Raw genomic sequence first — 17,254 nt, 5'->3', positions numbered from 1 at the left:
TCTAGAGCACCTCCCTTACATGGATATCAATCTTCCACATCATTCAACAAAACATGCAAAAGAGATATAAATGTGTCACACACATTTCATTAAACATGAACAAGGCATTAAACATCATTGAATAGAAAACATAGCAAATCTATATAATTTTACATCTCCATCATATTACAAATACTCCCTAATCCTAGAAAGGGAGATCTACTTCATTGCAAGGGAAGAACAAACCCAAAACATAAACTAAAACATACTTACAACCCTAGATGTAAGAAGGAGAAGAAGAGATGCTTGTCAAGGTTTCCGATGTCTTGGGGATGTCTCCTTGCTCTAGAGATGGGCGGATCGTCAAGGAATGGAGGTGGATGGAAGTCCTAGGGTTTCCCCCTAAGGGGAGAACACTTCCCCAAGGAGAGGGACGAAGTCCCAAGCCCAAGATGAGTTAAAGAATGGGTTTCTTGAACCTTTTATACCTCCTCCAAACTATCCAGATCTATCATGTTTACAGGGCTCCGCCAAAACAAATTTTTCACTTATTAAACCTGGTTTTCTCATGTTTCACCTGAACTAAAGTTGTAACCCTTGAAGTTATCTACATTTTGATACTTGGATCAAGTCATAGCTCCAACCGAGCCGAAAATTATGGTGGTTCAAAGTTTGATCAGCAATCTGGTTAAAGGTTGTCACGTGACCGTGGATGGGAGTCACGCTGTGTTCTAAGAGGCGCGAGGCGCAAAGGCCTCATAAAGCCCGAGGCATGAGGCGCGCGCCTCTTGAACATGAGGTTGATGACTACTAAACTATTGACACACTTATAAAATATATCAAATATAATAACTATTAATATTCCACACACATCAATATCAAATATAACAAGTAAAACAACACCATGATAAAATTAATAAAAGTTTCAAACTTTCAAGTTTCAACTTTCTAATTTAAACTAACAAAGTTCATCAAAACAAGCGTAATAAGTCAAATTAATCATCAAGCTCAAGATCATCCTCATTGTATTCTTCTTCTTCTTCTTCTTTATCTTCATCTTCTTCAAATTCAATTTCTTCTTCTTCTTTTTCTTCATCTCTAAGTTTTAGAGATGAGTCTCATAGAGGAAGATGTATTTCCCTTCTCGACTTGTTTAGGCCTAACATGTGAACTAGAGGTCATGGATGCAATATTTTTTCCTCTAGTACAATATTCAGGCTCTTCAGCTCCACTAGCCCTAGCAACGACATCCGATGTCAAGTCATCACCTTCAAAAACCAACTCATCTTCTTCATTATCACTTTCTCCATCCATTCTACCCATCAACTATTCATTACTATCATCAATATATGTCAAAGAGATGGGGTCAATCTTATCACGTGCGTCATACCGAAGTTTTAAGACACGATTGTATTTCACAAATACCAAATCATTTAAGCGCTGCTGAGCTAGCTTATTCCTTTTTTTTGCTGTGAATGTACAAAATGTCAAAAATCACAATAAGTATAATAAAATAACAAAGAATATTTTCTACTTATAAAAGTAACATACTAATAGTATTACATTTATATTTATTACATACCTGCTCAAATACACTCCAATTGCGCTCACAACCAGAAGCACTACAAGTGAGGCTAAGCACTTTAATAGCAAACTTTTGCAATTCTGGGGTATTTGCTCCATAGCATTCCCACCATTCTGTTGGAGATAATGCTCTTCTATGTCTAATTGCCACATTCCTCCCAAATCGCCCTTCTGCCTTTCGATATATAGAGAGCTGGGCAGTGATTTTATCTTGCTTGGCAGCGTTTGAAACCAATCTCTCCATAGTTTCAAACAGACCTTTCACCACTTCTCCACAGATATTTGAATCTGTGTATGAATAAAAATATTCTGGATTCAAATAATGTCCTGCAGCATGCAGAGGCCGATGAAGTTGGCATTCCCATCTCTTATCAATGATCTCAAACACTTCTTTGTATTTCTCTTCTTTCTCCTTAAAGGCCTTCATAATTGTTTCTTTTGCCCTATCCATAGCCTCATAAATATACCCCATTGCAGGTTTTCTTTCGTCATCAACCAGTCTCAGAACACGGACTAAAAGACCATATATTTTTAAAATAGGCACAATATTGCTCCAAAATCTAAGTGTCATGATGATTTTAGCTACTTTCTTCCCCGCCGCTTCTTTTGCCCATTTACTCTCTGTCCAATCCTTTGAAATGAACATTTTTCTTAAATTTTGCTTCTGTAGATACATTCTTTCAAGAGTGAGAAAAGCAGTAGCAAATCTTGTGACATCCGCCCGACAAAGCTCTTTTTGTCTTGTGAATTGCCTCAACATATTTACCATGCCGGGGTGAATATAAATGTACGCATTCACACTCATTGCCTTCTTCAATGTTGCTTTAAAATCAGGCAATTTTCCAATTTCTTCTAAGATCAAATCGACTCAGTGAGCAGCACAAGGAGTCCAATACAAGTGTGGCCTTTTTGCTTCTAATAATTTTCCTATAAAAGAAGTTAGAAAACTAGATAATTTTAACATATATAAGAAAAAGCATAATGATAAAAAAAATTAAATAAATTCTTACCAGCAAACATATTGTTACTTGCACTATCCGTTACAACTTGAATAACATTTACTTCTCCTACACGCTCCACAAATCGATCAAGCAACTGAAATATTTTCTCTCCAGTTTTTGCATAATCAGAAGCATCAATCGATTCGATGAAAACTGAACCTTTAGAAGAATTCACTAAAAAATTAATCAATGTCCTCTGTCTTTTGTCTGTCCACCCATCTGCCATCAAACTACAACCATACTTTGCCCATTATGTTTCACACGACTTAATGTAATCATTATTCACATTATCAACAGCCTTTTTTAGAAAAGGAACCCGCGCCTCATGATAACTAGGTCCTTTTAGACCTACACCATATTGGCCAACCAAGTCCAACATCTTTTGACGCTTGAATAGTTAACGACATTAAAAGGAATTGCCGCATCATACATCCACTCAGTTATAGCCATACAAGTTTTTTCTCTCAATTCTTTCTTATATGCCTCGTTTATCGTAGTTTGCTTCTCTTTACCCTTTCTACTTTCAATATTTTTTTGCACATTAGGAGCAAAATACGTATCCATTGGACCTATTTGTCTTGGCCTTTTTTGCATATTCACTAATTTAGAACTTGTACTTATAGGCGGTACAACTTTAACTCCAATATCATCCATATCAATATCATCACCAAGAGGGTCTACATCCTCAAAGTCTAATGTCGCAAGTTTAGAAAGATTGTTTTTCTCTGCCTTTTTTTCCATGAAATTTTTTATTTCTTCACGTACATGAGGCGGACATTTCTTGCAAGTCGTAGTATTTCGAAACCCTCCAACAAGATGCTGTTTTGCACGATAGATACCTCCTTTTGTAACTTTTTGACAAAAGTTACAAATCAAATCATTTTTGTTATTCGGATTAACTCTTTGAAAATAATTCCATGCCGGATCTTTTGATATATGTTTTGGAGTATTACTACTACCTTCCATGATAATTGAACAAGAAAATAACTTAAAAAATTAAAAACAAAATAAAAAAAATTAATGAATTAATGGAATGGTAAACTACTGTACCTATAATAGAAAAGTACTGTACCACTGGTACCAGCAATAAAAAAAAAGGAAAATAAAAAGAAAAACAGGGACAGTTGCTTGATTATGCAAAAAGGGAGAAAAAATATTTGCACATCACATTACCAGCAAGCACATTGTTTTAATTGGCTAAAATTACTAGCAAACAGGGACAGCATCACAGCAGCAACAGTTTTTTACAGTCCCAGCAACAGAAAACAAAAAAACAAAAAGAAAAATTGCAAAAAAAAAAAAAAATGGGACAGCATCACAGCAACAACAGTTTTGTTGTCAACCGGAAGGGAAAAAACAAAAAAGGAAACAGAGGAAGAAGATATAACAGAGAGAAGAAATGAAAGTGATGAAAAACATTGAAAACTTGAAATATTGAACAGTGAAAACGACGAAAAGAAGAAGAAGAAGAAAAAAAAGGAAACACAGAAAAAGAAGAGGAGCGAAGAAGCGACGCGAAGAAGATTACAAAAGAAGAAGATGAGAAGAATAGAAAAACAAAAAAAAAAGATGGAAAAAACGCATACCTGGGCAGCGATGGAAGCAACTCAGCGGCGGCGGCGGCAGTGGAGGATGGCGCGATTCTTCTGCAAGGTTTCTTCTTCTCCTTCCGTTATTTTCTTCTTCCCTTTTCTTCTCTGTGCCCTAATTCCAAACCAAATTAGGTTTGAAATGTTTTTTTGGTTAGAAATCGTGAACGGGAAGGATCGCGCAATGCCCTTCGATCGCGCGATGCACTTCGATCGCACCTTCTGTGAGGCGCGAAAGCGCCCTATGCGCGCGCCTGGCGAACAGCGCCCGCCTCGCGCTGTAGAAGGCGATTTTCTCAGTGCCTTGTGCGCCTGATGGCTCAGGCGCGCCTTTAACAACACAGGAGTCACGGTCGTGCCTTTTAGCACGGCTAGATATTGAACTATGAAGCAAAGTTGTAGATTTTAAAATTAGCTACATTTTGGTATAAAGAGTAGCCCGTAACTCTAACCGAGCATAAAGTGTTATGGTCGTTTCAAAATCAACAGTCTGCCTAGATTCAACACAACCCTGTTTTCGCACAACACGGCCCGACTCCACGCCACACGGCCTGGGGAGGCATGGCCATGCCAAAAGGCAAGGCCCCTCTTTGATTAGGCTCTAGAAATGTAGCACAACCATGCCAAATGACACGGTCACACCCATGGTTTAAAGTGTCGTGCCGAGACGGTCGAAACGAGCGAAACATCTCGTTCCGCTCAACGACCGGCACCGGCACGACCCCGACACTAGACCCGCGACTGGTGCAAGGTGTTGTGCGACCCTGTGGTCACATCGAGGGGTCACTCGACCCTGCAACAGCAGTGGAGGGGTCGCATAACCCTTCCGCTACCACCGCGAAGGCATCGTACGACCCTGGAGTCACTGTAGAAGGGTCGCACGACCAACGCGATCGCGCTGAATAAGTCACGCAACCATGGTTGGTCGCGCAACCCTGCGACAGCGCCAAAGTCGTGCAGGCTCGCAAATGGTGTTGGATTTTAGATTTTTTTTTAATTAAACTTAGGTTAATTATTTTAATCAACTCCTAACTATGATGGAGATAATCTAAAGAGATTTTATTAAACCCTAATAAAATTATCTAATTAATTTTATATTTTATTTATTTTAATTTAAAAATTATAATAAAATTTTTATTTATCTATTTTCATTTCTTTTCCTTTTTTTAAAGATTATTTTATATTGTTTATTTTTTAAATATTTATGTTAAATATTTTAGTTTTTAATTAATATATTTTATATTTTAAAAATATCGAAATTATATCGGCACTGCACAATACGGTACCGAAACCGTATCGTTTCAGTCCAGGACCGAATCCTCAGCACGGGTCGAAATTTTAAACCTTGGTTATGTCTTGATGCAGCTTTGGAAGAAGCACACAGGCGTGTAGTTTCACACGGCCTGGGCTTGATTGGCCTCTGGTGGGAGGCATAGCCGAAGCTGCTTTGCTTCGGGAGAGAGCACACCTGGGTTGTTAAAGGCGCGCCTGAGGCGTCAGGCGCTGAGAAAAGCGCCTTCTACAGCGCGAGGCGGGCGTTGTTCGCCAGGCAAGCGCCCAGGCGCGCCTAGGGCGCTTTCGCGCCTCACAGAAGCCGCGATCAAAGTGCATCGCACGATCAAAGGGCATCGCGCGATCCTTCCAGTTCATGATTTCTAACCAAAAAAACATTACAAACCTAATTTGGTTTGGAATTAGGGCACAAAGAAGAAAAGGGAAGAAGAAAATAACGGAAGGAGAAGAAACCTTGCAGAAGAGTCGCACTATCCTCCACTGCCGCCGTCGCTGCTGAGTTGCTTCCGTCGCTGTCCAGGTATGCGATTTTTCCATCTTTTTTTTTGTTTTTCTATTCTTCACTTCATCTTCTTCGCTTTGCTTCTACGCTCCTTCTCTTCTTTTTCTATTTTTCCTTTTTTTTTCTTCTTCTTCTTTTCGTCGTTTTCACTGTTCAATATTTCAAGTTTTCAATGTTTTTTCATCACTTTCGTTTCTTCTCTCTGTTATATCTTCTTCCTCTGTTTCCTTTTTTGTTTTTTCCCTTCCGGTTGACAACAAAACTGTTGTTGCTGTGATGCTGTCCCATTTTTTTTTTTTTGCAATTTTTCTTTTTGTTTTTTTGTTTTCTGTTGCTGGGACTGTAAAAAACTGCTGCTACTGTGAAAACTGTGATGTTGTCCCTATTTGCTAGTAATTTTAGCCAATTAAAATAATGTGCTTGCTGGTAATGTGAGGTACAAATATTTTCTCTCCCTTTTTGCATAATCAAGCAACTGTCCCTGTTTTTCTTTTTATTTTCCTTTTTTTTTTATTGTTGGTACCAATGGTATGGTACAGTACTTTTCTATTATTGTTGATACTAGGTATAGTAGTTTCCCATTCCATTAATTCATTAATTTTTTTTATTTTGTTTTTAATTTTTTAGGTTATTTTCTTGTTCAATTATCATGGAAGGTAGTAGTGATACTCCAAAACATATATCAAAAAATCCGACATGGAATTATTTTCAAAGAGTTAATCCGAATAACAAAAATGATTTGATTTGTAACTTTTGTCAAAAAGTTACAAAAGGAGGTATCTATCGTGCAAAACAGCATCTTATTGGAGGGTTTCGAAATACTACGACTTGCAAGAAATGTCCGCCTCATGTACGTGAAGAAATAAAAAATTTCATGGAGAAAAAGGCAGAGAAAACAATCTTTCTAAACTTGCGACATTAGACTTTGAGGATGTAGACCCTCTTGGTGATGATATTGATATGGATGATATTGGAGTTAAAGTTGTACCGCCTATAAGTACAAGTACAAGTTCTAGATCAATGAATATGCAAAAAAGGCCAAGACAAATAGGTCCAATGGATACGTATTTTGCTCCTAATGTGCAAAAAAATATTGAAAGTAGAAAGGGTAAAGAGAAGCAAACTACGATAAACGAGGCATACAAGAAAGAATTGAGGGAAAAAACTTGTATGGCTATAACTGAGTGGATGTATGATGCGGCAATTCCTTTTAATGTCGTTAACTATTCAAGCTTCAAAAGATGTTGGACTTGGTTGGCCAATATGGTGTAGGTCTAAAAGGACCTAGTTATCATGAGGTGCGGGTTCCTTTTCTAAAAAAGGCTGTTGATAATGTGAATAATGATTACATTAAGTCGTGTGAAACATAATGGGCAAAGTATGGTTGTAGTTTGATGGCAGATGGGTGGACAGACAAAAGAGAGGACAATGATTAATTTTTTAGTGAATTCTCCTAAAGGTTCAGTTTTCATCGAATCGATTGATGCTTCTGATTATGCAAAAACTGGAGAGAAAATATTTCAGTTGCTTGATCGATTTGTGGAGCGTGTAGGAGAAGTAAATGTTATTCAGGTTGTAACGAATAGTGCAAGTAACAATATGTTTGCTGGTAAGAATTTATTTAATTTTTTCTTATCATTATGCTTTTTCTTATATATGTTAAAATTATCTAGTTTTCTAACTTCTTTTATAGGAAAATTATTAGAAGCAAAAAGGTCACACTTGTATTGGACTCCTTGTGCTGCTCACTGAGTCGATTTGATCTTAGAAGAAATTGGAAAATTGCCTGATTTTAAAGCAACATTGAAGAAGGCAATGCGTGTGAATGCGTACATTTATATTCACCCCGGCATGGTAAATATGTTGAGGCAATTCACAAGACAAAAAGAGCTTTGTCGGGCGGGTGTCACAAGATTTGCTACTGCTTTTCTCACTCTTGAAAGAATGCATCTACAGAAGCAAAATTTAAGAAAAATGTTCATTTCAAAGGATTGAACAGAGAGTAAATGGGCAAAAGAAGCGGCGGGAAAGAAGGTAGCTAAAATCATCATGACACTTAGATTTTGGAGCAATATTGTGCCTATTTTAAAGATATATGACCCTTTAGTCCGTGTTCTGAGACTGGCTGATGGCGAAAGAAAACCTGCAATGGACTATATTTATGAGACTATGGATAGGGCAAAAGAAATAATTATGAAGGCCTTTAAAGAGAAAGAAGAGAAATACAAAGAAGTGTTTGAGATCATTGATAAGAGATGGGAATGCCAACTTCATCGGCCTCTGCATGCTGCAGAACATTATTTGAATCCCGAATATTTTCATTCATACACAGATTCAAATATCTGTGGAGAAGTGGTGAAAGGTTTGTTTGAAACTATGGAGAAATTGGTTTCAAACGCTGCCGAGCAAGATAAAATCACTGCCCAACTCTCTATATATCGAAAGGCAGAAGGGCTATTTGGGAGGAATGTGATAATTAGACATAGAAGAACATTATTTCCAGCAGAATGGTGGGAATGCTACGGAGCAAATACCCCAGAATTGCAAAAGTTTGCTATTAAAGTGCTTAGCCTCACTTGTAGTGCTTCTGGTTGTGAGCGCAATTGGAGTGTATTTGAACAGGTATGTAATAAATATAAATGTAATACTATTAGTATGTTACTTTTATAAGTAGAAAATATTCTTTGTTATTTTATTATACTTATTGTGATTTTTGACATTTTGTAGATTCACAACAAAAAAAGGAATAGGCTAGCTCAGCAGCGCTTAAATGATTTGGTATTTGTGAAATACAATCGTGCCTTAAAACTTCGGTATGACGCACGTGATAAGATTGACCCCATCTCTTTGACAGATATTGATGATAGTAATGAATGGTTGATGGGTAGAATGGATGGAGAAAGTGATAATGAAGAAGATGAGTTGGTTTTTGAAGGTGATGACTTGACATGGGATGTCGTTGCTAGGGCTAGTGGAGCTGAAGAGCCTGAATATTGTACTAGAGGAAAAAATATTACATCCATGACCTCTAGTTCACATGTTAGGCCTAGACAAGTCGAGAAGGAAAATACATCTTCCTCTATGAGACACTCATCTCTAAGACTTAGATATGAAGAAGAAGAAGAAATTGAATTTGAAGAAGATGAAGATAAAGAAGAAGAAGAAGAATACAATGAGGATGATCTTGAGCTTGATGATTAATTTGACTTATTACGTTTGTTTTGATGAACTTTGTTAGTTTAAATTAGAAAGTTGAAACTTGAAAGTTTGAAACTTTTATTAATTTTATCATGGTGTTGTTTTACTTGTTATATTTGATATTGATGTGTGTGGAATATTAATAGTTATCATACTTGACATATTTTATAAGTGTGTCAATAGTTTAGTAGTCATCAACCCCATGTTCAAGAGGCGCGTGCCTCAGGCGCGCCTCACGCCTCGGGCTCTATGAGCCCTTTGCGCCTCGCGCCTCTAACAACACAGGAGCACATAGTCGTGCCAAAGGGCACGACCAGATTGTTGGATTTTCACAATTTCCTTCAATGTGTACCTTTGCTCTATTTTCGCTCCAAATAACATCTTGTCAATTAAAACATGCAATGAGCAGATCTCCAAACAAAATAGGATGGAAATATGACATGATAATGAAATAGGGTGCAACAAATATAGATTATATTCCTGAAATACAAGTAGATGTGTGTTAAAAAATGCCTAGAAACATATATCACATACGCACATCAGTTGCACGGGTCGGCAGCATCGCGCGAGCCTGCAGTAACTAGCGGCATAGAACAGATGAGGACCAAAGGTTTTAACTTAGGTTTAATTAAATAACTTATGTTATTAATTTTAATTCCCGGATATAATTGGGACAATTTAAATAGGTTTAATTAAAGCCTTATAAAATTATTCCATTAATTTGATATATATATATATATATATATATATATTACTTTTTATTTTTAAATATTTAAATTAAATTTTTTATTATATTTAAAAAAATACTGAAAACTATGTCGATACGATACCGAAACTATATCATTCCAATCTGAGAGTGAAACCTCGACATGCGTTGAGATTTTAAACCATGGTATGCACACTACCCCTATTAAAGCAATAGTCATGAAATTTTTACTTTAAGGCTAATAGTCAATCATCAATGACAAAATATGTTTGGCCTTGGCAACATAAATATAAATAGGGTTTGGTCCCATGTGTAGTCATCTGAGCCCAACAAATTTAATTTGAATTATGTAATAGCTTGTTTGTTGTTGTTGTATGTAATAGCTTGTTCCATGAGCCTCAAGACTTCATTGGACTCACTTAAGTACTATGGATTCTTGAATTCCTCTCCTTTTTGAGCAAGTTTTATCTCATTCGTGACAAGAGATTGTTCTCTTCATTTTGAGGCTTTCGAATAGAGAGACTAAAGAGAATATAACCAGCATTCCATTTCTTGTCTAAGGTCTAAGAGATCTAGATGTACAAAAAAATAGTATTTGTCACGAAACTCAAGAACAAAAAGTCACATGTCTCATATGATCTAATTGAAATATTTATGGCATACATTTGCCACATTGAAGAGATAAATCATATCATTCATCTCAACTTTGTTATCATAGCATTGCATGAGATTGTTCTATGAAACTGATGTTTCATTATTAATAATCTAATCCATGCAGTTATTCATGTCGTTTTCAATTTCATTACTGAAATACAATCAAGGTTAAAGTTTCTTTTAAAGCTAAGTTAATACCCCATGAACAAACCAATACCAGAACCGTATTAGTGTGCCAACTGCACCAGTTAGGGGCAAGGAAGGGCTGAAAGGAAAATGGCGGCTGAAAGGAAAAGTCAATAGATTGTTCACATGGGCATACCTCAACAAAATGGCGGCTGAAAGGAAAAGTCAATCTGATCTCTCATGTTCTCTAAACATATACCAAAATAATAGCCTATCTCATAAATAGAATGTCTTCTCAAGTCCTAAAATTCCAAACCCCATGTCAAATCCTTCTTAAACCACACCTAACCACACATCTTATATCCTTCGCCCGTATCACTATCAAGTTGTTGATTGCTCCATTTTTGTTCATATCCATAGCCAACACCGAGGAAAACTTGATCCTAGAGCCATTAAATATGTCTTCTTAGGATATTCTTACTATAAAAAAAGATACATGTGTTATTCTCAAATTACAAAAAAAATCTATAGCTTCATGGATATTACATTTTTTAAACACCGGCCATATTACCCCAAATCTGATGTTCAAGGGGAGAACGGTTTTAAACAAGAATTAACAACTTTGGGACATCAATATGAAGATCAATGATGTAGATATTGCCACACTTTATCAAATCCGATCAATACCCAAAACTTTGGGGAAACAATACGAAGAACGGTAACGTCAATATTCCTACAATTCATCAAATCCGGTCAATAGCCATATACAAGTTGTCCCTACTCACCAAAATAATCCCATGGTTCCTCTTGCAAGATGTCATTAACTTCCAAATACTTTTTCCCGAACACTTCCTATTCTCTAGCCAACTGTTATTCAGCCAGACAAAATCCCTAGTATTTTTAGTCTTTCTTCCTCAGACACTAATCAATCCAAAAACAGCATGCCTTATCACCTATCCTAGAAGGGAAAATAATCAAATGGAGATAAAGCACAAAGTACTCCTTGGGCAGATCCAAAAATTGGACTAGACCCGAGATCAAAAGATCCACAAGGAAACTATAACCACGAGTCCTCCAAAGATGGTAATCTTTCTATTGCAAAAAAACAAAAAGGTGTGTTAGCGAATGCATATAACATTCAATCTATAACTTTGTGCCACATCAAGACCTATCTAATAAGTTTTAAGACTTTTGTGGCAAATCTGAATCATACCATAGTTTAAAATTTTGTTCCGTGCCGGATAAAATTTACGCCCGGCACTCCATCGGTGTTGTGTAGGGTACCTCCGTAGGCTTGGCTCAATCACACACATCGCGAACTCCACAGGTCACGTCCCGACATGGCGAGGTTACAAAGGTCGCCACGACCTCCGCAGATCACCTCCTAGCGAGGAGGCAAGGCTGTCGTGACCTCCACAGCTCGCAATGGGGACACATGTGCGTGGGCGTGCAGGTAGACAAAAAACTTAGGAAAAATAATAAAACTTACGTTAATAATTTCAAATAACTCCCCGCTATAAATAGATAATCTAAACATTCTTAATCAAACTCTAATAAAACTCCCCCATTATTTTAATTCTAACATATATAATAAAATTTTTATTTGTTTATTTATCATATGAGACGCCGCAATCTCATATTTTTTTCTTTTTCTTTTTTTTTATATTTAAATATTAAATAAATTAATTTTTTAATTAATATACTTTATATTTAAAAAATATTGAAACCATATCGGTACAACATGATACAGTACTGAAATTGTATCGTTTCGATCATAAATCAAAATTTCGATAGGGTCGAGATTTAAAACCATGGATCATACAAATTCTTAAATCCATACAAGAGGCACTCACAATACCAAAATTTAAGACTGTTTTAAAGAAGAAATCCAAGCACCGAAGTAGTATGGATCATGGAATATCATTGAACTATCACCTAAAAGGATTCTATAGGTTGCAAATGGATCTTCACAATTAAATACTAAAAACGTGGAAGTGTTGATTTATTCAAGGCTCAACTTGTTACAAAATGATTCACACAATCGCATGGAATCGATTATGAAGTTTTCTCTCTTGTAACCAAATTAAACACAATTCGAGTTCTCTTATCTCTAGATGCAAATCTAGACCAGTCACTTCATCAATTAGATGTCAAGAACATTTTTCTCAATGGAGACTTGCCGAAAGAACTTTACATGAGCATCCCTTCTGAAGTCAAGTCATAAGTCACAATCAACAAAGTTTATAGGTTGAAACACTCATTATATAGATTCAAACAATCCCTGAGAGCTTGGTTTGACATATTTACTAAATAATCAAGTACTATAGTAATCTACAATGTAGAGTAGATCACACCCTCTTTGTTAAATGTTCGCCACAAGGGAGAATTTCCACCACCCTTATTGTATATGTCGATGACATTATTCTAACAGGAGATCACACACACACATGAGCCTATTAACTAAAAAATTCAAATCAAAGATTTAGGAAGCCTAAGGTATTTTCTTAAATTGGAAAAATCTCGGTCAAAGGCAAAAATATCAATCTCTCAAAAATATATATATTTCTGGACCTGATAAAAGAAGCAAGAAAGCTTAGATGCAAGTTAGCAGATGCTCCTATGGATGCAAGTTAATACAATTTTAATTTCCAATACAAAAAAATTGAAAATAAAATCACAATATTAAGATTTGTTATGGATATGTGCTTAGGATCTAGTCCACATGCAGTTGTAGATGAACTGAGGGAGGATAAGTGAGCAAAGAAGGGCAGGAGATGGTGCGCAATGGTGAGTATTGCTATTGCAGATGTGAAGAAGGATGCCGCCAGGTGTGGAGTCACTGAGAGGGAGAGGGAGAAATATATTAAGAAGAATGTTATTTTTCTCAATGCTTTATAGTTTACAATATCAATTAAGGATCCTTTTATAGATTCCTAAGAAGACAATTTCTAACTAAAATTTTGAAGTTTTCTTCGATGGATGTCGGTTGGTTCCTTACTCACAGAAATGGGGACAAGTTGATCAATTCCTTTGGGGTAATTGGCTCCCTTTGAAAACTTACCCCTCTTGAAACAAGTTTTTCTCCATATCCAATTGGAATAAGGCTCCTCATATCACAGACAATTCATTCAGAGTCTTTATTTTCCAATCAAAGTCATTGTCAGCAAATTGAAATTAAGAAACCCTGAAATGGTGTGACTAATATGAGACAATATTGCTAAATAGCATACTTTCCATCAACATTGCAATATTTTAGTGCTCGTTCAAATTGATTTCTCCTGAGACGTCAGGGTTTGGTGTACTCAAATTAGCTTCCATCAATCATTCAAAGGAGCATGAAACAAAATGTCGGCTTTGTAAGAATTTTGGTAAAAGGTAAAGAGTGTTATTGTGGTTGTAATCCTTTTCAAAACAGTAGCAGTACTCCAATCCCCTTTTAGAACCCATCTTGGGCAACAAAATATCAGCCTCACCCATCTAAGTCTAAACCACATAATTCACAATGGTTATGCACTCAGGTGCTTATAGCCAACCAGTGTTCCTTCTTTAACTTTACCATCAATATCAAAGCAACTAATTAAGATTAAAGAAAAGAAAAACACTAGAAGAAAATAGAAGAAAAGAAAACGACCTGAAACTGTCAAATCGTTCTCGAGCAAACTTGAGGCAGGCATTCTTAACACGGTTGACCCCCATTTCCGCAGGCCCATAGGCGACGGAACCATCCACATCTCCACTTGGAACCACAGAGGTGGAAGGCTCAAAGTAACCATTTGCACTCAACTTGTCGATGAATCTCTCCCACTCAGGCCACGGATGGGAAGATGAGGGAGGTTCCTTGGTGTTCAAAGGAGGCACATCTGGACCGAACTCCGCAATGGAGCTGGTGGTGAAGGTACGAAGAATGGGGAGTTGAGCTCGGGGGGCAAGGGGATGCGGGACGGGGAGAAAGAGGTTGGCGCGGCAGTGCAGAGGAGACGGGAGGAGCAGAGATGGTGCAATGAGCCGATAGACGAGCCCAGAGGAAAACGATGAGGTCAGACAAGGAAGCTTCGAGGCGGCAGTCATGATGGCGGGGATATAACTCTGAGGACTAGAGGGAATCGAGGGCGGTAGGGTTTTCAGCGGACGACGATAGTTATCTATTTATTTTGTGGCCTATTTACGGGTGGAGAAATAACAAATAACCCTCTGTCCGTATCCAGATTATAGTGTTTGAATTATGGATTTGAAAATTATATTTTGAGAAAGATTAATAAATTTATGGAAATTAATTAAACTCATATAATTTGATGAGTTTCATTTTCATTCCTATTTTTATTTCACCTTATTATCAAACTCATACCCATAGTCATTCCTATCATTTAATCAAACACTCCTTAAGTATTTCAAACTGATTCAAATAATATTTAATTTGTATTTAAAATAATTATGGTTGAGCTAAACTCCAACATATTTAATTTATTATACATTTATTTTTTATATTTAACTTATTGATTCAATGAGTTATTAAGTTAAAGGGATGAGTCATCACCCATTTATTACTATTTAGTTCTTTTAAATTAATGGTTGAAGACTCTAATCCTAACTTTTACAAATCCTTCTGAGTCTTTGATGCCACCACTGTAAATATCAACAAGTGGAAGGAGGTTGAAGCCTTGAAGACGATGAGTTGATGATTGAAAGTTGAGGGTAGAATCATGTCGAGGACTCGAGATCGTGCGATCATGCTTCTAACGGTCGGGTACTCGGAATCTAAAGAATGAAGATTACACGTGAGCTTCTTTCTATATCTCGACATTCTTAATCAAGGAAAAATCTAAGCCGTAAGTCCCTTCTTTCTCTTCTTAATCTATCTCTCTTTTTTTTAAGTATAGAATTATTTCAGCAGCATTCTTAGTTTTTCTTCTTCTTTGTTTTTAGAAAAAAATATTTGTTCTTTATTTTAGTTTATATATTCATTTTAGTTCTTGATTAAATAGAAGTTGTTAGTACAGGATCTAAAAAGTGGAGACCATGCACAAACTTTTTCTCTACCTCAAGCTATTGATGTTCTGATTAGGGAAAATATGGGATGTAACTTCATTCTCTCTCTTCTCAATCTGTCTTTTTTTGTTTCTGTTGATGCATAAAATTACTCTAGGCTAAGTCTCCAGCGTCATTCTTAATTTTTTTTTTTTATAAGAAATTACTTGTTGTTTTAATTTCGTTGCTCATTTTATTTCTCGAAGAAATAAAGTTATTAGATATTGTTTTCAGTGGAATAATATTAATTTTAATAACTTTTGGAATTTATAATTTTACATATTTAAGTACAGTAATATTCGTTAGCTCCTGCAATAATATAAATATTAATGTGTGGTAGAGATTGATATCGAAAATGATATAGAGTGACTAAAAAGCACTAAGGTATGTTGTCAAAAGATTTTTCTTATGTTTTTTTTTTTTTTGCTTCCAATTAGAAGTATAATTTTTTAAAAAAAAATGATACATTTTATTTTTATTATTGTAAGTTGAAAAATAATTTTTGACAATTGATTTGCTCATTAAATGAATCATTCTAAGTTGAAACTTGAAAAATCAATTATGCCACTAAAGTATGAATTCTAATTTAACTTTTAGCATTTATATTTGAGTTATTAACCTGTGTAACACACATATATTTAATCTTATTGTGTTTTGCACAGATTGAAGGCTAGAAGTATCAAGCTTTTTTATTTTATGAAGCTTTTGTATGTTTTGCTGAACTAAAATGATCAAGTAACTGAATTGGAAATACGTGGCAGATTTAAGAAGGATAGAAGTATAAACTTTTTATTTTCATCAATTTTTTTTTTTGTTGGTAGTTGAACTTTTTTTTTTTTTTTTTTGACAAATGTATATTTTTGGCAAATTGTTGTTGCTGAAAGTGTCACACCCTGAGGGTATATTTGTTCATCAAATCAAATGGTACCCTCTAGTGACAATATAAAAAATAATCGATACCGAACAAATTCAAGCCAATACAACACTAACAAGATACAAATATTAATACGTGTATGTATGCTTGTACATGTAATCATATTAAACTAAACAATTAAACTATTATAACAAAACTTAAAGATTCGACTAGAAAATACAACCATAATAAAGGTAGAGGAAACATAAATCAAACGACTTGAAAAGAAGAATCCAAACGAGTGGGACTGGTAGCTAGAGCTTCTGAGCGACACGACATATCTTCTACTTGCTAACTTGTCTTAGATAATAAATACTTACTATAAAAGTAAGAGTACCAACATAAAACCATCTATAAAAAAAATCATAACCAACAATGTAACTCATTAGTAACTTGCTCCACCCAGTATAACCAATAAATTACTTGTATAATGGAAACACATAATAAGCATATAACAAACATAAACAAGTCCTGACTATACGCAATAACATACTACCACAAATGGGTCTCATGGATAGTTAAGGTATGTAAGTAGTCATTGTCCATGGGAGAACGCTCTACCACGGACATAATGAGGCGGCTATCTAGCTCCTCATCCACCGATTGCTGGAGAACGCTCTACCACGAATGGTTTCGTGGACCATCACGGTGTGTAAACAGTCACTCACGACAAAAAATCTTGCA

At 35.9% G+C, this 17,254-nt stretch overlaps 1 protein-coding gene across 3 annotated transcripts in view; it reads right to left on the bottom strand.

Moving 5' to 3' along the window:
• Window positions 1-14,774, bottom strand: part of LOC122041067 (zinc finger protein VAR3, chloroplastic-like) — a 31,893-nt gene extending 17,119 nt beyond the window's left edge. The window contains exon 1 of one of the 3 annotated variants that reach the window (XM_042600612.1): window positions 14,264-14,774. In XM_042600612.1, the coding sequence (XP_042456546.1) occupies window positions 14,264-14,700 (437 nt within the window). In that variant the 5' untranslated portion in view covers window positions 14,701-14,774. The remainder of the gene's footprint in view (window positions 1-14,263) is intronic. The other 2 variants (XM_042600611.1, XM_042600613.1) reach the window with 2 other exon arrangements.
• Between the last annotated feature and the right edge of the window lie 2,480 nt (window positions 14,775-17,254).

The sequence above is a fragment of the Zingiber officinale genome, chromosome 2A (genome assembly GCF_018446385.1).
Source record: "Zingiber officinale cultivar Zhangliang chromosome 2A, Zo_v1.1, whole genome shotgun sequence".
Classification (NCBI taxonomy): domain Eukaryota; kingdom Viridiplantae; phylum Streptophyta; class Magnoliopsida; order Zingiberales; family Zingiberaceae; genus Zingiber; species Zingiber officinale.
The sequence above is the reverse complement of the archived record's forward strand: the minus strand, read 5'-3'. Positions and strand labels throughout refer to the sequence as shown.